This window comes from Oryctolagus cuniculus, chromosome 1, assembly GCF_051225735.1.
Source record: "Oryctolagus cuniculus isolate XC-2025 breed Fujian yellow rabbit chromosome 1, ASM5122573v1, whole genome shotgun sequence".
NCBI classification, from domain to species: Eukaryota; Metazoa; Chordata; class Mammalia; order Lagomorpha; family Leporidae; genus Oryctolagus; species Oryctolagus cuniculus.
The window spans coordinates 48,539,202-48,560,984 of record NC_142867.1 but is presented as its reverse complement, the minus strand read 5'-3'; the positions used below and the strand labels follow the sequence as shown (position 1 = coordinate 48,560,984).

The 21,783-nt window shown below is 55.1% G+C and overlaps 2 protein-coding genes and 1 long non-coding RNA gene across 37 annotated transcripts in view; 2 read left to right on the top strand and 1 right to left on the bottom strand.

The window, feature by feature from the left end:
- The window catches only part of KCNC1 (potassium voltage-gated channel subfamily C member 1), a 41,118-nt gene extending 33,498 nt beyond the window's left edge, over positions 1-7,620 (top strand). Inside the window, exons 3-4 of one of the 4 annotated variants that reach the window (XM_051833923.3) lie at positions 4,035-4,223; positions 6,206-7,620. In XM_051833923.3, the coding sequence (XP_051689883.1) occupies positions 4,035-4,223; positions 6,206-6,270 (254 nt within the window). In that variant the 3' untranslated portion in view covers positions 6,271-7,620. The other 3 variants (XM_070065286.2, XM_051833924.3, XM_089323544.1) reach the window with 3 other exon arrangements.
- A 4,691-nt stretch (positions 7,621-12,311) lies between these two features.
- SERGEF (secretion regulating guanine nucleotide exchange factor) overlaps positions 12,312-21,783 on the bottom strand; it is a 247,749-nt gene continuing 238,277 nt past the window's right edge. For all 32 annotated transcript variants that reach the window (XR_016230742.1, XR_016230745.1, XR_016230746.1 and 29 more), the window contains one exon: positions 12,312-12,673. Coding sequence is in view for 14 of the 32 variants with exons in the window: in XM_089327901.1 (XP_089184027.1) it covers positions 12,365-12,673 (309 nt within the window). In the remaining 18 variants the exon portion in view is untranslated. The remainder of the gene's footprint in view (positions 12,674-21,783) is intronic.
- LOC149128382 (uncharacterized) lies at positions 14,385-18,117 on the top strand. The gene is made up of 2 exons (XR_016230758.1): positions 14,385-14,515; positions 17,892-18,117. It is a non-coding gene; the product is annotated as an uncharacterized LOC149128382 (long non-coding RNA).

Genomic DNA, 21,783 nt, shown 5'->3' with positions numbered 1-21,783 from the left:
CTGTCCCCAGGACGATCCGCGGCTGCTCTGTCCTGTGTTTGAGATCTTGTGTGTGAGTCGGGGGGGTGGGGGTCGAGGGTGTAATTCTCACCTGGCACAGCCAGGGACTGCCTGGGGCTGCGGCCCTGGGGAAAGCAGGGAAAGCAAGCGGCTTGTTTCCTGAAGGGACCTCCTCCCCTACCTCTGCGGCCGCCCGGAGCTTCCCCTGTCCTGCCATGTCCATCCATGTGTCTCGTCCATCTCTGCTCCTGTGATGTGGGTTGGTCCTTTGTGGTGCCGTGTTCAGGGCTGCAGGGGCTCATCGTAGGTGAGCGGGAGGTGGCGGCCGGGTGGAGATTGGGGGGCTGGCGGCCAGACTCCCTTCCTGCCCGTGGGCACGGTGGGGCAGCCATAGAACATCCCATAGAAGCTGCTCCCCCAGGGAGCCACCACCACGGTCTCAGCTTTGGGGGCGGGGTGGGGCGGTTCTCCCTGGCAGCAGCAGGGAAGTCGCAGGGGGTGGGGCTGTAGAGTTGCAGCGAGCGGAGCAGAGCAGCCGTGGTATTGGCGGCTGGGACCCTGAGTGGGGTCCTCGCTGCCCCCAGGTGAGCTGAGGGGGAAGCAGCAGACTCAGAGGGCCAGGCATGGGTGTTCTTTTCCGTGTTGTTCGCATTCTCACTTTCTCTCTCTCTCTCTCCACTAATCATGTTTCTCTCTCCTCTCTCTCCCTCCTCGTTTTGTTGCGTGACTCGTGCCGGTTCTCGTGGTTGTGTCTCTCCCAGACTGTCCCCATTTAACCCGGGACGTTTTTCTCTGAGTCCCCAGCTGGGCAGATCTCTTGGGATTTAACCCAAGGAAATGCCCATCCACCCCCCACCCCACCCCAGCCCTGCGTGCGCCCCGTGGCGCCCGCTGCTGGTGTGAACAGTAAGTACCTCGTCCCTCGTCGGTGGTGCCTGGAGACGGGGGGGGGCAGAGAAGCCAGCCCTGCTGGCTGAGGGCCTGGCCACGTGGGGTCTCCTTGCTCCAAAGTTTAAAAAAAAATGACCCCCTCCTTTCGGACGCTCATCTCAGCCATTTCAGAGCCTGGAAACCATCTCCGAGACGCTGCCCATGCTGCCATTTCACCATCGCAGGCCTGTGGGGCTAGGGGAGGCCTGGGGGCCCTGGGCCAGGTGAGGCAGGGCCCCCAGGCTTCTGGAGAGCAGGTGGGAACCAAGGCGCCTAGCTGCCATCTCATCCGAAGGCCGGGCCAGGGCAAGAGGGTGCGGGGATGGGTGAGTGTCTACCCCTGGCCCTTTGCACAGCTTCCTCGGATGCAGACAGTTGGCCTTCTTTGGTTTGTCTCTCTTGCAGCTGCCCCTCTGGATTCTGAGAGCTTCCCATACCACAGATAAACCAAGAGCCCGAGGAGGCCGGGCTTATTCACAAAGCGAGACTTAAACACCCCCACCCAATCACCGCCCCCTCCGCCAAGGTCAAGAGAAGAAGCAGGCTTGGGGAGTATCCTGGGAATCCCCCCCCAGGGAGGGTGGGGTGCCTGGCTCCCATTCCCTCCCCACCCCCGACCAGTGGGAGATCCCTGATGGCTACTCCTTGCCTCCTGCCTCTGCAGGGAATGCCTGTGCTAAACTTGGGGCCCTTTGAAGGTTGTGGGAGTCGGGAGCCCCCAGGATAGGGAGGGCTGGTGGGCAGAGCCAGGGGGCGGCAACTCAGAGCCAGAGGAGGGACCTCAGGCTGCACCCTCTCTGGAGGCCGAGGCAGAGAGGGAGCACCCACCTTTGACCCTCCCCTGGGCAAGAACCACAGGCTGCAGATTCCACACCCCTGATGGGCGGTGGCCAGCAGAGAGACAGCAAGTGCTCACCCATCTCCCAGCCGGCTGCCGCCTGGGAAAGCTCATACAGGCACTGCAGGCCCCCCGCTTCCACACTCTCCCTCCCCAGGACCCTCCTCCTTCAGCCCAGAGAGCTCTGGGAAGGCAGACAGGGGCTGAACAGAGTGGGAGGCAGGACGGGCGTGTCTGGGAGCACACTTGTGTGCCCGCAGACACGCCCCTAGGTGCTAGGCAGCTCCAGAACCCCAGAGAGGCCCCAGTCCCAGTCCCATGGTGTCCAAGTTACTGGCCTTTCTGGTGGAGAATCAGTCGGGGAGCGAAGCCCCTGGGATTTGTCAAGAAATGCACTGTACATGAAATGCTTTGCCACCTTGTACGAGAGACTTTTTTTTTTAAGTTCCAAAATTATGATGGGATTTTTTTTTTTTGGATTTGCTTTATGAATAAACCTGATTGGTCCATTTCTCTTTTGACTGACTGCCTCTTTGTAGTGACATGATGTGCACACGGGTGGTGATCCCGCCCACGTGCACGCCGAGTGTGTGCACGCGGGGAAGGATCACTTCTGCGTGTAGTTACATGATGTGAACAGGATCACGGGAGAGCGTCACACGGGGTGGAAACTGTCCCCAGGCTTCTCCCCCCCATCACCCTCGAAAGCTGTCAGGGAGCCTCCCCTAATGTGGTCTTGCCCACGTTGGTCTCTTTCCTCCACAAAAGGGGTTGCCCTTGAGGCTGTCGCCCTTGATCCACTTTCAGAGTTGGCTCCACCTGGGGAAGAAAGGGTCTGCTTTGAGGGCAGAGAGCGGGGAGAGGCTCAGTCCCCAAGAGTCACGGGGCAGGGGCAGAGACCAGTCCGAGCTGCCTGGGAAAGGCAGCTGGGCTCCCCGGAGCCGGGAGAGACGGGGCTCCTCGCTCTGGCCATGCTTTGCTGCCACGCCTTCTCCCGGTTCCTTCTCAGGCTACCGCAGAGGAAGAGACCCGAATCTCCCCCGCCCCAGTCCATCAGCCGCTGTTGTCTTCTACACCTCCATTTGCTCTGCTTTGCTGGGGACACTGGCGAGAGGAGACAGAGGAACGGGAGTCCCTCCCACGTCCATGTCCCGCCGTCACAGCGTCATGCATACATCCCTGTTGTGCCTGTACACGCTGACCAAGCCTGCTGGGGACAGCCCGGGGGCGGGGAGCAGAGCAGACTGAGTGGGCAGCGTGGGTCTGCGTGGAGAATGGAGCAGATGCGCTGGGCAGGTGGGGTCTGCATCGGGACAGAGACCGCTGCGTGGCCGTGTGTACAAGTGGACGGGGCATTAGAGTGGCCAGATCGGGTCCTTATGGGGACAGAGTAGACCGCATGAGCAGGCCTGGTCTACACAGGAGACAGAACGTGACAGTGACCAGATAGGGTCCCTCTGGGACAGGGTAGGCTCAGTGACGAGGCTGAGTGTGAATGGGGGACAGAGTGAAGGATACCAGGGACAGAGCAGCAGAGGGGCCACACTGGGTCCATATGAGGATAGAGACTGCCTGGCAGTCCTGGTCTGTACAAGAGGCAGCACATCAGAGTGGCCACGATGCAGTGGTGGGAGTGGGGCAGGCTGAGTGACTGATGGCGTGTGTGTGTGTGTGTGTGTGTGTGTGTGTGGCGGGGTGGGGGGGGTGGGGACAGGATAAACCACCCAGTGGTCAGATGGGGTCCAACCGGAAGTGGAGTGGAGTTGGTCAGTGTTTGAATGCGGCTAAGGAAGCCTGCACAAGTGGCTGGGTGCGGATGTGAGGCAGACGGGCTCTGGTCAGCAGCAGAGGGGTCTGCAAAGGCCACCTCTCTGGCCTGGAGTGCTCCGCGTGTCTGTCTGTCTTCTCCCCGAGCTCTGTGTCTGGCCCCCTCCCCATGACGGCATCCACACCATCCTGTCTCATCGGCCCCGCCTTAGGCCCTGGGCCCAGCCTGCAGCACTGCACCCGCTGGCCCATCACCCACTCATCTTTTTGCAAACTTTGAGCAAACCCAGGAGTGCCCCCACCCCACCCCACCCCACCCCCGGCACTGTGGGTAGCCCCCAGGCTGCCCGGATGAACCAAGCCCCACCTCCCAAGTCTCGCACCCTCCTCCATGGCTCCCTTGTGCTAATGCCCTGTCTCTGGCCTGTCCCCTCCCTCCCCCCCCCCAACAACTAAACAGTTTTCAGTGTCTCAATAGCTTCTGCTTATATGTTTGAAGATTCCAAACTGAATGGGGAGGTGGCGAAGGCCGCGCTGGCGAACGAAGACTGCCCCCACATAGACCAGGCTCTCACTCCTGATGAGGGCCTGCCTTTTACGCGCTCGGGCACCCGCGAGAGATACGGACCCTGCTTCCTCTTATCAACCGGGGAGTACGCGTGCCCGCCTGGTGGAGGAATGAGAAAGGGTATGTAGAGGAAGCTGGAGCACTGTGCATCAGCCGGGCCCGCCTCGCGCTCCTGCAGATGGGTGGGCAGGGCGGCGGGTGAGGGGCAGGCAGGCCCGCTGAGGGGGGCAGCCCCTGGGGGTCCATATCCCGTCCCCCCAGTGGGATGTCAGGCTGGCTGACGGAACCTGAGGCCCGGGCAGCTGTGGGCTGGGACTGAGCTAAGGGCAAGATACAGGGGCTTGGCAGGCGGCTGGCTGACCTCATGCTATGGCCCTAAGGCAGGGGAGGGGGCCCTTGGGTATAGGGGGAGCCTTGACTCCCCCCAAGGCTGCTCCGGAAGATGGCAGGGAAGGTCCACAAAGCTCAGTGATCTCTCCTCTCCCTTGCTTGGGGAGGGCAGAGGGCTGGGCCTGGCCTGCCCAAGGCCATGTAAGCTGAGCTAACGGAGGTCCTTGTTCAAGAAGAGGCATCCTTTATGAGGCCAGTGGGAGGGAGGCATGAAGGGAGAGCTGGCTCCAGGGCTTAGGGGAAAGGCCACCGCCGTTGCAGAGGGAAAGAGTGTGCCAGTCAGAACACTGCTGGTGGCAGGCAGCATTGTATGCCGCCTCTTCCATGCCTGGTGCCCACTGGCCACTGCCCTGGGTGCAGTCAGCGCCCCCTTGTGGCTGACGAAGGCTGAGACAAGTGGTGGCCTCTCTGCTCAAGGTGGCCTTACAGTCAGAACTTAGGGCTGACTTGGCTGGAGAGAGGCTTCTAGGAGAGCTTGAGCTTGGGCTGAGGAGAGGCTTGGGGTGGGGCCCAGAACAGCCTCGCTTGAGGCTCCAGGCACTGCCCTGGGCTGGGAAGGCAGAGGCAGCCTTCCCGGTGCACAGACTGGCTGGGCGGCTCATGCATGTCTTGGAGCAACTTACACGGATGCATGCTGACCTGGGTGAGCAGGCTGGGTCAAGCGAGTGGCTGGGGGTGTTAAAGGAGCCATAGCTGGTGGAGTCTGTGGCCATTCAGAACTGCTCTAGCGCTGAAGTGGTTAAACCATGCAGAAGGGAGGAGACAGGGAATCCAACCAAGGCAAACCCAGCAGAGGAGAGGCAGCCTACACCGAGACGAGGGACAGTCCTCAGGTCACCAGTGCTTAGCTAGGCGCCCCTCATCTAGGCTGATCCCTGCTTCTCTGCCCTGCCACGAGGTCCCTTGGACCCCCAGTGCACAGTGAGCCATGCCCCGCATGGAGCTGCACGAAGGAGGGCTGCCGGCCTTGGGGAGGCGCCTTGGCACCCCCCACGGATGGGCCTGATGCTCCCCTTGGCGACTGGCTTTCCCCAGGGGAGGCTCTGGCCTGCCGGGGAACAGGGGCAGCGCTGGGGTGGGAGTGCGAAGCAGGTAGACCATTCCCCGTGGCCCAGCCCTGCCCAGGGAGGTCTCACGGCAGCCTGTCTTTTTCCTTCAGAATGTTGGGTTACTAGGTGCAGCCCCAAACAGCAAGCAGGAGGGTCTTTTTTTTTTCCTTTGCTTCCAGAAGCCCAGAGAATGTGGGACGGAAGCAGCCGCATCTCCCTGTAGTGGCTAGGGGACCCAGCGGCGGCACTGTCCACAGGTGACACCCCCACCGCAGTCCCGCAGGGCTTCAGCGCCAGTCTTTAGCAGGTGCCGAGGGTGAAGCCCCCCCACCCACATCCACTTGGCCGGCACTCCCACGGGGTCACCACGGTGGCCGAGGGCGTGCCTGTCTCCTAAGTCACTGCAGGCGTTTGAGTTCATGTGCAGAGTAGGAGAAGAGTTAGGGACGCGACCTGTTCCCCCCCACCCCCCTCCAGGAGGGAGAGAAAGGCTGCGAAGCTGGCTCACTGCATGGGAAACCCAAGCCAGCTGGAGAAGACTCTGCCTGCCTCTGCATGCGGCTGTTCTGTCTTTCCTCCTCCTTCCTTAAAAAACTAAGTACCAAGCGGGACGGGAAAGCCGAGAAGAGAAGCTCAAGTGTTAATTGTATTCTTTACATACAGATCTTTGCAAAGAAAGCCCTGTCATTGCTAAGTATATGCCGACAGAGGCTGTGAGAGTGACTTGACCAGGCGGCTTGGCCGAGGACACTGGTGGCTATTAAGCATCTGGGTGGACCTGCAGCCCCTCCTCACCCTCGGACAGAGTAAATTCACGCCATGCAGTTTTGCCGGACGAGTCCGAGTGAGTGGCCCAGGCCCTGTACTAGGACGGACGTAGCTTTTTCTACGGCCAAATGGTAACTGACCGTAGAGGATTTCTTTTCCTTCTTTTCATTTTTAAACCTTTTCTTTTATTTGGGGAGGGGGAGGTGGAGGGGTTCCTTAGCATGACTTGCATGAAGTTCAACAGAAAACCCAGCCAAACCAAACCCACCACCCCCCCGCAACTGTATGCTCACCCTAAATGACAACAAGAACGGGAAGGCAAAAGTCCTCGATTTTCTTTGAAAACTCTTTTACTTTCACACACGTTGTTGGAGCCAAACTGTAACGGCGTTCCGTAGAATCCTGTACATTCCCGGGGGGGCAGGGGCGAGGGAGGAGGGGTGGGAAGGGGGACGATCGCTTCTCCTTTTGTACACATGCTGGAGAGCCAAGGTTCCAGAGAGGGCAGTCGGTCAGTCATTGGTCATATTGACCTCACCTCCATAGTTCATCTCTCCCGTGGAAACCGAGAACTTTGCTCCGAGTAGAATTGTGGAAGCCCGCACTGCCGCCTCCCTCCCTCTCGGTCTGCCACGCTCACCACCCAGCGGACGCCTCCCCGAGACCCCTGACAGCGGCTAGCCTAGGTCGATTTCTCTCATCTTACCGGTGTGTAGCTGCGTGTGACCAGCTTCCATGACTACTCGTTCATAGTAAATCATCCCCACCGTGTGGATTTTCCAAGTGTTACTTTCAAACCAGGCTGTAGAGCAGCAAAAGATCAGGACCCCGGGAGGAGCACCCTCCTCCACCTTACTAAGGCACAACCTGGCATTGTATGCAATTTAGTACTTCCGAGTAAAAACCTGCATGCCCAATGTTATGCAAAGCGATTCTAGCATGAAATAAATTTTGCATCATGGTTTCTGTATAGTCTAAAGCAGATTTGTTTTCCTGAAGCAATCGGAGGTTTGCAGAGACACACTTCTGCATCTTGAATAAATATAGTATTTTCCCAACCGAAACAGAGGACAGTAGCTTGGCTTTGGTCTGATTCTAAAATTAGTGGGCGGATGGGGGGGCCGGGGGGAGGGGAGAAGGATAAGATTTTTGAAAAACACATGCTTGAGTAGGGGAAAAAAATGCAACATCTCGAGCTTTACCGCAGCTCCCAACATTTCCTGGAAAGAGAGCGCTGATGCTTTAGCTCAACGACCTCCCCTTGCCTGGGCCCTGGCCCCTGATAATAAAAAGCTGACTTTTGAGATGAAGCTCCGACTTGGGTTTTTATTGCCTCCAGGCAGTGTCGTGACTGGGTTCTGCACTCCACCTCCCCACCCTCCCCCACCGTGGCTTGGCTGGGGGAAAGCCAGGCCCAAGGAAGAAGCTGCCCCCTGCAGGTTGGCTGGGCAGGGTGGCCCCTCGGTCTACAGGTTCCGGTGGCTGGGAGGAGGCAGGAGCTCTCAGAAGGCACAGGGTATATGGAACTGACCTAAGATCCGCACAACTCCTAGGAGCTTCCTGGTGTGGAGCCTTCTCTGCAAATCATGCCAGAGCTCCCTGGGACCTGTGCAGGTCACGGCCACCTCCTCCCTGACGTAGCTGCCTCTGAATCTGATGGAACCAGTCTGGCGGATCACCTTGTTGAATATCCCTCTCTCATCCCAGAAGGGGTGGAGCCCTCTCCTAGGGAGCTTGGTTTGCTTGGGTTGGCCCCTTGATTTTGGTGGGGGGCATGGGGGAGCCCTGGGGTTCTAGGTCCTTTCCTATCCATGGGAGACTTGAATGCTGGGTGGGAACAGTCCCTGAAGGTCATGTCCTCTTAGTGTTTTGCAGATGAGATGAGCCCCAGGGAGGGCAGTGGTCGGCCCAGGGCCTCCAACAAATGGGTGTCAGGCCTCCCCTGGTTTCCCTTCCCTCGATGCCGGCCAGCGCAGTCTCTGAGTCCCTGATGGGATGGGTGGTTGAGAGACTTAACGTAGATGCCAAATTCTCACCTAATGGCTTCTTTCACCCCCTCTAAGCATTTGACTCAATCTCTTGGTGCCCCGTTCTGTCCAAGAACCCAGGGTGTGAAGTTCATGGAGCCTCCGCCCAGTGGTACATACAAGCCGAGCCACTCAGCTCCTGCAGGGAGGGCAACGTTCATTCTACCCGCAAAGAAGTGCCTGTGGTGGGCACAGAGTGGGACTCGACACAAAGCCATCTGGAATCCGGGTTTCCAAGGGACACAGTAGCGAGTGGGGAGATGGAGCATCTACACCTGCAGGGCATCTACACACGTTGCCTCGTGCCAGCACACACCATTCAGTAACCCCATCTTAGGGGGGAGAGGACACGGCGTGGGGCGGTGAAGGGACTGGCTCTGAGTGAGAAAGCCGATTTATCCCAGGTGCTCTGACTTCAGAGTCCGGGTTGAGTTGTCCCAAGCAAGCTGAGGGCTTCCTTGGGCTGGCCTTTACTTCCTGACTTCCTGCCCTCCTTCCTGAAGCGCCACAGGAGGGACAGGAGGGACCACTTCCCAGCTGGCTTCACGCAGCCGGCCGGCCTCCCTGTGCTGCTGAGACAGCTGGCTGCCCTAAGCTTACTCCTTCTCTTGGGCCGCAGGGCCCACCAGCCTCTCTGACTCCACCTCTCCCCACGCCCACCCCCTTGTGTGCGGACTCCTCCTCTCACCACTCGGAGATTCTGAACTTGGAGCAGCTAACACATGCGCCTTGCAAGCGAGAACACCCTCTGACAGCTGCTTCCCCCACTAACTTTGAGAGCTAACCCCCAACTCCCATTGATCACTAATCACTTCCCGGAGAAGTGGTGGACGCCTGATGCATGATGGGAAGGCTTTATTCTGAGCCCCCGAGGCCTGGATTCACCATTCCTGAGCACCTCTCATCTAAGGTTGGTCTGATGGCCCCCACATCCAGCCAGGGTCCAGGGCGGTGGGAGTGTCAAGGGAAGATGGGGGCGGGGGGCACTGTCAGCAGGAGGGGAGAGGGAGTTGGCAGCTGGGAATGAACGCATCTCACCAGTGTCCACCACAGCCGCCCCTGGGGCCAGGCCCAAGGCCTGTGAGCACGCAGTGGGGCCCCGCCTCCCTCTCCTTTTCCCTTTCTTCCTTTGTGCCCAGGAGGCCTGTGAAGGCAATTCACAGGCTTTGATTTTTGAAAAGGTGACTTTTACAAATGAGTGGGCATTTCTCAAGTTAGCTCCTACAACATTAGCTAGGCAGGTGGATGATACTGACATTACCTGGCAGTCAACAGACAGTTCTCAAACATTTGTAAGAGGGATAAACGCAGAGGGCGGGCAGGAACGAGGGGATCATGGCGCTTCCTCTGGTGACCCGAGGGCTGTGCCGATGAATTCATTCATGCACACTTACGGAGCACTTCTGTACCAGGTGTTCTTGGTGAAGTACTGACCAAGAATACTTCCAGAATTGACCAAGATTTGATCCCTTGGCTCTCAAGGAGCTCATGGTCTGTTAGAGGTGGTGGGGATGGGTGGGAGGGGAACTCAGACATCCACAAAGTCAGAGAACTGGTGGAAAAAGTCGAGGAGGCACTGTGGACACCTCACACAGCACCGGAGGACGCTCGCAGGAAAGGTGACCGGGAGCAACTCAAGGTGATGGGGCGGGCGGTGGTGTCTTCCAGCACCAGTTGGTTCTTCCGCGTGTGCTTTGTGTCCTGCTTGATTCTGACTCAGCCCTGAGACTCTGAGGCTCAAGGGGCTAAGGGCCGATGTACCACCTGGCCCTGCTTCAGGATGCAGAGGAGCCCTGAGACACTTTTTCCTGATGTTTACAGGGAGGCCTGGGAGAGGCACAGGACTCGGCAGGAGAGGACTTGGGATTTGGGTCTCTAACGGGTGCTGAAGGGGGCAGGAGGGAGCGCTGCACTGCAGCAGCGAGAGAGAGAGAGAGAGAGAGAGAGAGAGAGAGAGAGAGAGAGAGAGAGATCCTTGTGAGTAGAAAGTCTGCCTCAGAAGTATAAGGCTTCAGTACCATCCGTGCGTTCTGGCTTGGGAGTGTGATGCAGCCTAGCCAGCCTACGGGACAGTGGGTAGAGGCAGTAACTCTGGGCTCCTCCTATGGGTGCTCTCTGGGCCATCTGATTGCTCCACCCTGTCAGCTTGGGCATCTTAGCAGGACCAGCTCAGAGAACAGGGACATGTGCGTCTTCCCATCCCCAAAGCACTTGGAAGCTGTACTGGCTTCCATTGGTCCTGGGAGGTGGAAGACCAGGGGCTTTAACAGCCAGGGCAGACACGTCTCCAGGGTGCAGTGTTGGGGGCAGGACTCCAAGCACTGGTGTTCAAGGTCAGCCTGCAACTGTGGGTGGTCTCTGGCTGCAGGCAGGGGGAGCTTAGTGGGCTCTCCTGGGTTGAACCCACTTCTGGTCCTGGGCCTACTCTACGCCACCCTGCTCTGGCTTGGCCCTGGCTGGCTTACTTCCCAGTAAGGACCCAGGACCCAGGTGTATGGCCTTGAACTGGTCTCTTTATGCCTCCATTTTCCCACATGGATAATGAACATGGCAGATAAGATCAATGGCCTTTAAACTTTCTCAGGGATGCCCTTGTCAAATAAAATCTTATGTGAAAGCCAGCATATAATACAAGGGGTCTTCAAAAAATTCATGGAAAATGTATACCGTGACAAGGTGGCAAACTTCATGGTGTCATAATTGAAAAGGGTTTCATATTTTCTGCACCAAAATAAACTTGCTGTTTAATTCCACTTTCCTATGAACTTTCTGAAGTACTCTAGAGCTGATTTGAATAGGTAGGGGTGGGGACCCAGGCCTCTGTGTACTTGGCCTCCTGTCCTCACAGTCCACAAGGTGGCTACTGAGTTGCCAGGAGCCTCTGGGGTTCTAAAGAATGTAGTTTGGAGGCCACCCCACTGAACGGTGATGAGGCCCTCCAGCTCTGAACCTTCTTAAAGTCACTCACAGACCCAGGCTCTCTCCCAAGTCTCAAAGGGAAAGTGGAGGGGGACAGGCCACAGGCTTCAGCTGCCTGGCTGATGACACAGGCAAACAGCAGATGACAACCTGTCTGCTTTCTGAGGTCCGCTGACCAAGGGCTTGTGGTCAGTCACAGCAGAGAGAGGCACTCTGTCCCCCAGAGCCACAGCTGCCCCCGGGGAGGCCAGGGTTCAGAGCTCTGTGCCCTGCTCCGGCAGAGGCCGGGCCTGGGGGGGAAGTCAGAGCTTGGGGCCTTTGGGCTGCTCTCCCTGTAGACTCCCCTTCCCATGCTGCCAGGCTGCGGCCTGGCCCTCGGGGGGAACTACACAGCGTGGCGACTGCAGTCACACAAGTCTCGCCCCAGAGTGCTGCCGGCCTTAGATGAAGACATACGTCTGAGGGTGTCACTGGTTCTGGGCTCCTTTGTCTGTCGGGAGTCTCTTCTCCTGGGTCTTTCCAGAAGTCATGTTTTTCTCCACTTACTCATCCCCACTCCCTTCCACCCCACGCCAAAGCCTTCTCCCTTGGTCCTAGTCATCAAGACAAGAGCTCCTTCTGTCCACGTATCCAGGCACAGTACCTCAATACCCTTGAATGAGCAAAGTATGAGTCCTGGGCCTGAAAATAAAATACTAGGAGAAGCTTACGGCTGTACTAAGCCTGGCCTGGGAATGCTGTGCCTTTTGCTGAATCAAAGGTTATTGGACCAGAACAACCACAGGGCTGGGCTTCTGTCTCTACCGGGCAGGGAGAAGTTGCCGTCCTGCCGCTGCTTTAGCTTTCCTGGGCTCGGGTGAGGACTGGAGCCCTCACTCTCACCTGCTCAGTGGAGGGACAGCCAACTGCTTGGGCCCAGCAGAGAGAAAGGTACTCTGTCCCCCAGAGCCCCAGTTGCTAGGCAGGCAGCTCCCCACCCTCTGTCAGCCTGATCCTCAGGGCCTCCCGAGTCCTTCTCAGACCAGTCCCACAATACAGCAGTGTGATTGGGGGCATTTCTGCTGGGAGAAGCCACTTTATTAAAGGTTCTCTATCGAAGTTCTCCATTTCAGGACCCTTCAGATTGGCTTTGGGTTGTTTCTGACTGTTTCCTTCTACTTTGCCTCTTCGTCCATGGCCTCTTGAGATTCAGTATCCTTGGTGGCATCTGGGGACGCGCAGGCGACCTCGGGGTCCTGGCCCAGTGCGGGGTGTGCTGGCAGCTGGCAGAGGGCCAGGGAGTGGCCGGCCCCACAGCCCACGAGGAGTCCCGATGCCGACCGCAGAACCTCCACGGGCTTCGGGGCCCAGACGTTGGCTTCGGTGCCATCCCCGCACATGCCATGCTCGTTCCAGCCCCAGGAGTAACACACCCCACCTGTGAAGAAGAGGGAAGACGACTGTAGAAGTGGGTTTGGAGAGGAGACCTGGAGCCCTCACCCCATGGCCATGTGCAAAGCTCCGTGACCCTGGGTGGCACGCTCCCTGTCTCTGCCCTACTCCTGCTCCTTGCCTGCCCCACAGGGGCTTGTGTTCCTGTGTTTTCTGTTCCCACCAACCCACACCTACCCCAAACCTGGCTTTCTTCCAGGAGTCTTCCTCACTGTCACTTCCCACGTGTGGTCGGTCACCAACACTTGCTGACTCCACCTCCTAGAGTGCTCCCTAGGGCACGTGTCCAACATGACTGAGGAAAGTCAAAAAGCCCCCCAAAGTGGCTGGAGCCATGTACACTGCCCTCAGCGTGGATGTGAACCCTCCCCTGTCTCTTTGCCTCTGCTGTTTGCATTTCCCTGACCACGCTGAGGTGGGGCACCCTCAGCCCTGGAAACTGTCTGCTATTTACACTCCTTGCCTGTTTGGTTCTTTGGGTTTGCTTTGTCCTTATTGGTTTGTAGGTTTTCTTTGTGTTCTCTTGTGTATATCATTCTTTGTTGCTATGTCTCCCAGAAGTCTGTGCTGTGTCTTCACTTTGTTTATGGTAAGTCTTTTGTTATACAAATGTATTTATAAGGGCTGCCTAATTGCCCATTATGGAGATTAAACTATTTACTTAACCTGTCTCCAATTATCGGATGATTATGTTGTTTCTAATTTTTCATTATTTTGTATAGCATTGCTATGAACATCTCTGTGCATGAATCTTTGTCTATTTAATTATTTTCTCAAATTGGATTCTTAGAAAGGAATTCCTGGTCAAAGGACGCAGACATTTTTGAGACTCCTGAGTGCTGCTTTGAATACTGCCAGAATCCCCCTCTGAAAGGCCACCTGGGTATAACTTCAGCAATCTGTGGACGGCTCTTGGCCCTCTTGCATTGTTAATATTTATTAGAATTGTAGTGGCTAACGTCTTCTAATTTGAAGACCAAAAAATTCATTGTCTTAACTTGTATTCTTTTATTACCATCGAAACTAAAAATAATTCTTGTACTTCTGATATTTGTATTTGTTCTTTTGTGTACCGTCTGCCTCCTATCTTTTTCCTGGTTCATATAGAACACTCTAAGTGCTCACAGAGCTGGATGGCCTGGGTTCCAATTCCAGCTGTACCATGTATTAGCTGTCACCTGGGGCAAGGGATTTAGCTTCTCTGTGCCTCGGTTCTGTTAAGTGAGGATAATAATACTGCCACTCTCACAGAGCTGTTTACAAGGACTAAGTGAGAAATCCATGCAGAATACTTAGAACACTGCCTGACACCGAGTACTACGCAAATATTTGCTATTGTGTCTTAATAAAAACTTTGCTGTTTTAAGATATTAACTCTTCCTCTGCCGTATTTGGCACTCACACTTTTTCTCAGTTTAACTAAATGTTGTTTTAAAATCTTTCAATTTCATGGATGTTATGGTCTTAGGTAGTACCACTTGTAGATTTTTTTGTGTGCAAATTCCTTTCCATTGTTTTTGACAGTTGAGAATTTATCCCTATCTAGACCACAGAATATTCTTGTTGATCTGCCAACCATGTGTAAGTCTTTATATGTAAATCATTATCCTGACAAACTTGTTTTGCTCTTCCCTCAGAGGGAGGGGCTGGCTGGGCCCTGGGATTGCCCTTCCCTCTCCTTTCCCCTAGTAGGAAGGCATCACTGGCCAAACACAGATGTCTGCCGGCTTGGCCCCCGGACAAGGAAACGCACACAGAGAGGATGAACCCCAGGCATCGCCTCCTACAGCTAAGCAGGAGTTTCAGCCAGGTCGACTGGAGGTACAAGGTAGGAGAGTGGAAGAGGCTGGGTACCTTTGGGCCTCGCTTGGCACCCGGTGTGGGCCTTGTGCCCAGGGCCTGGTGAGCGGCACCAGCTGACTGTCAGCGGGGATGGGGTGGGAGGAAGGCAGAGCTGACCTAGCAGCAGGACACGGCACAATGGGCAGCTGGCAGGTCCCTCTCCTCCTGCCAAAGGGGACACGCTCTAAGGAAGCCATGCTCGGGCCGGGGTAGCCAGAGGCCCAGAGCCAGGACTTTCATGCCCACTGGGTCGAGAGGCCTGGCAGAGGCCCAGACATCTCCTCCCCAATACTTGGAGAGAAAGCTTACCCAGGGCCGAGGTGCTCCATGTGCTTTACCTCATCAAATCCCAACAACCCGTGTGGCAGCCCTGTGTGACGTAATGTTCTCCTTCTACAGGGTAAGACTGAGGCTCAGGCAGCCTGGCCAGGGGCTGCTAACCTCTGCACAGCACACACCAGGGCTTGCCAATGTGTTCTCTGAAGGGCAGCCAGGCAATAGCATAGGTTTGAGGGCTGCATCACGACTCTGTCACGTGTTCTCTTTCACCCTCTGCACACAGGAGCACACAAAAACAGGATGCAAGTGAGGTTTGGTGGCTGCTAGCCAGCTCTGCATTATACGATGTCCTAGAGACCCTGCTGTCCTGGGTGCCACCTTCCACCTGCTGCTTTAGTCCCCACCCACCTCCCAAAGTGCCCAACACACGGTGACAGCTCAAACCCACGGTGAAGCAGACCCTGGGGAGAGGGGGAAGAGGCAACGAGGCCACACCAGTGCCAAAAGGCCAGCGGAGAGGGAGGGCATCGGCAGATGGGAAGGCCTGGTGTGGAGTGGGGTTTCCAAACATGCTAAACAAACCTATAGGAAACAAAACAGACCCTAGAATGCCGGGGGTACCACCTGCACAGGAGGCCGTGTGGTGCGACAGCTTTAAGCGATGCACTCCTCCTACATTCGAGAAGCGGTTCCCCTCCTGCCATGCCCCCCCCAACCCACAGTCGCTCAGGGCCCTCTGGACTCTGCAGGGCGCTGCCAGATGGGCAGCTGTTACGTGGAAATGAGAAGGAGAATGGGCGATGGTGAGCCTGTCTCTAAGCCCAAGGGAATATGGGACATCCGTTTGGGGGTTTGACAGCACGCTCAGCACTGGCTGGGGCCTTGAGGTTGCACACATCCCACTTGGCAGATGGGGGATGGGGGTTGGCTCCACTGGCCCCAGGGTGTGGGGCCGAGCCTTGGATGGAAGTCCCGGGAGTCACAGGGATTCCCTAGCCCCTCGGAGTTCAGGCTCCCTGTTCACGGGGCTCCATCTAGGCTGTGACAAGTGATGGAGCTCACGGCCCGGCATACGTGCGACAGCATAAGAGCCCTGCAGGCAGCGGAACCTCGGCACTGGCAGGGTCTCTGGCACAAGCTGGGCACAATACCCAAATCTGTTCAGGCCTTGTGGCACCTGCTGGAGCTTCTTGGCAGCGCGGGTGCTCACGGGGCCGTATGGTGCTGGGACGGGAGCCCAGTGCGGGGAGGAGGAGGCAGCTTCTCTGCCTGAGGACCTTGCCCGGGCGGCGCGGACTCCTGCACTGCAGAATGAGGGGCCCATTTCCCAGCCTCTCTTGCAGCTGGTTGTGACCAATGAGGCTCAAGCTGATGGGATGCCTCCTTCAAAGACAGGTGGCAATGCCCTTTGTGACAGCCAGAATTCCAGCCACTGTCTCTGACCATGAGGATGGGGGCTGCAACCTAGGGATGGTGCTTCTCGGCCCCATAGAGGAGTCCCCTGGATTCCCACAGCAGCCCTCTGAGGTGGCCTGGGCTCGGTTTCACAGACGAAGTAACCAGGCCCAGGGAGCTAAAAGTGCTTGTCCATGGTCACATGGCCCCTCTACTTGGGACTTGAACCCAGCACTCCCAATCCTCAGGCTGTTTCACTAGTTCCAAGCCACATGAAAGATGGTAATAGAATTGCTAAATTCGTAGGTGTAGGCCGGGCCCTGTGAACATCACTTGTAAGCAGGCTTCACTGACCCTTCACACCTAACAGATGGCCTGCTGGGTGCCATCTACTAGCATCCTCATTCTCCAAAGAGGGGATCTGAGCTGTGCGAGGCAACACAGCCGGCGAGCAGCGGATGGATGCAAACCCAGGAAGCACGGCTCCAGGCCTGCTTCTGTTGGTAAACTGTCCTCTCCTGCAAGCGCACTGCTTCCAGGTTGCAAGGGAAGGTACGGAGTGGTGTAGGAAGACAAGACCAGTGACAGAAGGCCAGTGAGAGAAAGTGCCATGCAGGGGCCAAGAACCTCCTGGAGCCCTTGTGAGTGCTGGGCCTGAGGCCCAAGGAAGCTCTGCCCCTGCTGCCTCTGCTGGCGGTGGGAAGAGGAGGGAGCGATGCATTCGAGAAGTCAAGCAGCTGTTGGTTCCCCCTGTCCCACAGAACTAGCCCATCCCACAGGGCTGCTGTCCCCCAGGGCCCGGCCAAGAGGGAGCGAGCAGGGCTGTGGACTCAGGAAGCCAGCATATGCGAGTGGAGGGAGCTGGGCGAACTTAGGGAAGACCTCTGAGTGTCTGGCTGCCCAAGCTCACAGGGGACCCACTTTTCCAGCAGCAGTTGGTGGGGTGCTCTCCAGGGACTTGCTGTGAGCAAGAACCATGAGCGAGGAAGCCAGAATCCAGGCCTCCTGGAGTGCTCTGGGTCTAGGTAATGACCTCAGGATAGAAAGAAGGGGTTCACACTCCTGGGAATCTACCCAAGGGAAATGAAATTGTAAACATAAATGTAAACATGTTTATCGCAGCTCAATTCACATCAGCAAAGACATGGAATCAACCCAAATGCCAGTCAACTGAAGACTAGATAGAGAAATTATGGGATATGTATACCATGAAATACTACACAGCAGTAAAAAAGAAAACAAAACAAACAAACAAACTGATGTCTGGTCATTTGCAACAAAATGGATGAATCCGGAAAACATCATACTCAGTGAAACAAACCAGGCCCAAAGGGACAAATTCTGTATGTTCTCCCTGACTTGTGATAACAACAGAGCACCTTAAAGACAACACGCAGAGACGAAAGGGACACTTTGAGAACCAGTGATTTGGAAGAGCGTTTCTCTCTACTGTTGAGGAACAGCTTCTTATTCTATACTTTTGTTTATCTTTTCCTTTATAATATTTTCCTTCAGATGATTCATTGAATTCTATACTTAACAAAGAGTTAATCATATATGTATAAAGTTAAATATAAACAGATTTCTCTGGGCTGGCGCTGTGGCATAGTGGGTAAAGCCACCGCCTGCAGTGCTAGCATCCCATATGGGTGCCGGTTTGAGTCCTGGCTGCTCCTCTTCCGATGCAGCTCTCTGCTATGGCCTGGAAAGCAGTAGAAGATGGCCCAACTCCTTGGGCCCCTGCACCCACGTGGGAGACCCAGAAGAAGCTCCTGGCTCCTGGCTTCAGATCGGCACAGCTCTAGCCATTGCGGCCATTTGGGGCATGAACCAGTGGAATGGATGATGTCTCTCTCTCTCTGGCTCTATATCTCTCTGTAACTCTGTCTTTCAAATAAATAAAATATATATAAACATATCTTAGTAAAGAATAAGAGTGAAAATAAGAAAGGGAAGAGGAAGAGGGAGGTGGGAGTATGGGTGGGAGAGCGGACACAGTAGGAAGAATCACCAAGATCCTAAAGTTGTAATTGTGAAATGTATGAAGTTTGCAACTGCAAAGCAGTATAGTCCATATGAATTCCTTATACACTTACTCCTAGGGGCACAGTTTAACAACTAGCCATAAGACCCCCAAATTCCTTAAGCTGGCTGATAAAAACAGCACTTAAGTGTTATAAAGATCAAATGTGTAAGATTAAGTGGTAAAGTGATCATATAGATACGATCAAGTGTTAAAGGACCATATAAATAGGACTAAGTGTTTGAAAACAATAATAGAATTAAAAAGGAGTGAAGGCTCCAACATGGGAAGCAGTCCATACAGCAGACTCATAGAATGACAATCGCTTTAAGTAGCACTCTGACTTCAGAATCAGCCCTAAAGGCTGATTTCCATTTTAGGCATGGAAAGCCAAGACACTCTGGAAAAAAATGTCCTACATACAGGATTGCTGCAGGTGAGACCCCAGTGGAAACAAATGGCCTTCTAAGAAGGATGTACTTCTCTCTGAAGGGAGGAGAGAACTTTCACTTTGCTTATTGCCTTGTTGAGCCAGTGGATCCAAAAGGCTTCCATAGCCGAGGCAGCTCAAGTCAAGAGCCTTGGGTGATCACTGATGTCGTACATAAGAGTGTTATTTGTTAAATAAACAACAAGAGTCAACTGTGCACTAACTTCTCATACAGGACCTCTGTCCCCAAAGAGTTGTATCATGAAACTTAATCGTAAAACTTGCTCTCAAGAATCACTTAGGCGCCAGATTCTGTCCCGGTTGCCCCTCTTCCAGGCCAGCTCTCTGCTGTGGCCAGGGAGTGCAGTGGAGGATGGCCCAAGCACTTGGGCCCTGCACCCCATGGGAGACCAGGAGAAGTACCTGGCTCCTGCCATCAGATCAGCGTGGTACGCCGGCCACAGCGCGCCGGCCACGGCGGCCATTGGAGGGTGAACCAACGGCAAAGGAAGACCTTTCTCTCTCTCTCTCACTGTCCACTCTGCCTGTCAAAAAAAAAAAAAAAAAAAAGAACCACTTCCAGTTAGTGTATTATATGGAGGATAATATTATGTCTCATAAGTTAAAGTTATGTCTAAGAGCTCACAAGAGATGTACCATCCTTGGGTTCTTCTTTAAAGACAATTAAGTTTCTGAAAGGAAAGAAGGGGGAGGAAGGAAGGGAAAAGAGGAAGGGGGGAATAAAAACAAAATCACCTTCGAGAAGCAAAAACATAGAACAGTCCTGGTCTAGACTGTTGAGGAACAGTTCTCTTAATATTTATATTCCATTCTTCCCTTCTTTTTTCCTTCATTCTTTCTGTTTCTTTTTCTTTCTTGGACTAAGTAGGAGAGGGAGGAGGAAGAGGGGGAGTGAGAGGAAGGGCGGGTACGGTGGGAAGAATTACTATGTTCCTAACTGTGTATTTATGAGATACCTACAAATAAAATAAAATATATATATAAAAAAAGAAAGAGGGGGTTCAGGGCCTTACCTCCCTTGCCCGGGAATTGCAATAGCTACTCTACTTTTTCCTTTATGCTAATGCTGCAGGCCTGCAGGGGAAATTAGGCACAAACACATGCTGGACTAGGTCCTTACATAGAACATTTCCTGTCTCCCCACTACCTGTGAGACCTCGGCCTCTGAGCTGGCTCACGGCCCTCTGTGGTCTGCTCTCTCTCTGTGCCAGTTCACTGTTCCAGCTCTCCAGGTCCACGGCATGCACCCCGCATTCTCCCAGGCCACTCAGGCTGTCATGCTCGGGCCCACACTGCGACCATTTCTTTCATCCTAGGGCTGTCTTTTCTGGCTGAGGCCCTGTGCTGAGCACAAGACCCAGAGAAGAGGAAATTCTGTTTGTGCTCTCAGGGCCCGCAGCCCGCGGGGGGGTGGGGGGGGCAGTTCTGGGAGAAGACAGGGATGGGAATCAGTGGCACTGACATCTGCAAATGCTTTCACTGTAGCACGGTTTGTAATCATGAGAGACGGTGGGAACCCCGAAATATTCATCAAACCGAGGAGTGTTTTGAGAAATTAGAGACTGACCCCACTAGGAAATGGGATGCAGGTACTCACAGAAATGCAGTACAGTCCTACGGTCTGACATGGGAAGATATCTAAGACATTTTCAAGATAAAATAGGTTTTAAAATAACATGCAGAAAGCACGACCCAAGCGATGTCAAGCCTCTATATGCTTTTCTAGGTACAGATTCCTAACAGTGTATCCCAAACTGAAAACAGTCATTGAGGAAGAGAGGCAGAAATGGAGGATGGGTCATTATCATTTTCTTTGTGTTGTTCAAATATGTTAAAAAGCTATAACACAGGATGACTAAAATAAACAAATAAGTAACAGTGCAGGCAGTCTAGAAAGGATGATATGCTCTATGGGATAGGAGGTGGGGGTCACTGGAAGTGGCAGAGGTTAATACTTAGCTGGGTTTTGAAGGACGAACAAGAGTTTACCAGTCTTAAACAGAGAGTCCTCATTAAAATGTGCCCTGAGCCGCTGTCACCAACGCTGATGCTTTGTTTTGCTGCAGAAGGGAATGGCGTCTGTGTGTAAGGCTGGGTCCTGCTGTGAGATCCACTTGCTGTGAGCCCTCTGTGGTATGTGTGGGCACACCCACCACAGCTTTCCTGGGTCTGCAGGGATCCCTCTCTGTCTGCAGCAGTCTGTGAGCTGGGGGTGGGAGCAGGGGCCCCGGAGCAGAGCTGTTCAGAGAGCAGTCCCCGGACGCATGGGCAGGCACTTGGGAAACAGCTAGTGCGTGGATGAATATGGCTGTGCTCTTCCCCCTGCCCGTGGTCTCTCTGAACACCTTGTTCTGTCTGGAGGGGTGTGTGCGCGCACACACAGAGCTGAGATCCAGGGCCATGAGCCCACTCCTGTGCACCTGGATGGTTATCTTTATCCCCATTTATGGCCAGGGCCACCTGCTGGTCACAGGCCTGAAGAACAGAGTGCTGCAAGTCTGTCCCTGGGCCAGCGAGACGCGTGGCTCCTACAGAGAACGGCCGTGGAAGGGCTGTGAGGACGATGGTCCCATCGGGCCTAGCTGCGGGAAGAGGCATGGTGAGCATGCTGCCCCTTCAATAATTAGCTCATCCATCATGCCAAAGGCCAATGATGCCCTCGAGGCAGGAGTGGAGGCAGCAGGAAGAAGCCATTCCAGAACCCGGAAGTGGGGCTGTTCACCCAGAGGAGGGTTTGTGGTGCAAAGTGCCTCCTGCACTTGGGAGCAGGCTGGTCGAAGGTCCTCTCCAGACCAGGATCCAGAGTAGCCCTGAGGTCTGGGTGAGAGAAGGTGAGGGCTGGAGGGAGGGAGGCCAGTGTGGAGGCTGTGGCTGCACACCAGTAAGAAAGGTGAGGGCCTATGGAAGGAGGGCGTTCAGAAGTCAGTGGTCAGAACGCAGTGAGAATTCACTCTCACGGCCCCATTACCTCTCGCTGGTAGTCCTCCAAGGGCTGCCGACCTACTCCTGGGGCTGCCTCTACTGCCCCATCATCTCGGCTCACACAGCAGCTCGAGTGAGCCTCTTAAAACTTAGTCAGATAGGAGACTGCTCTGTTCTGACCCCC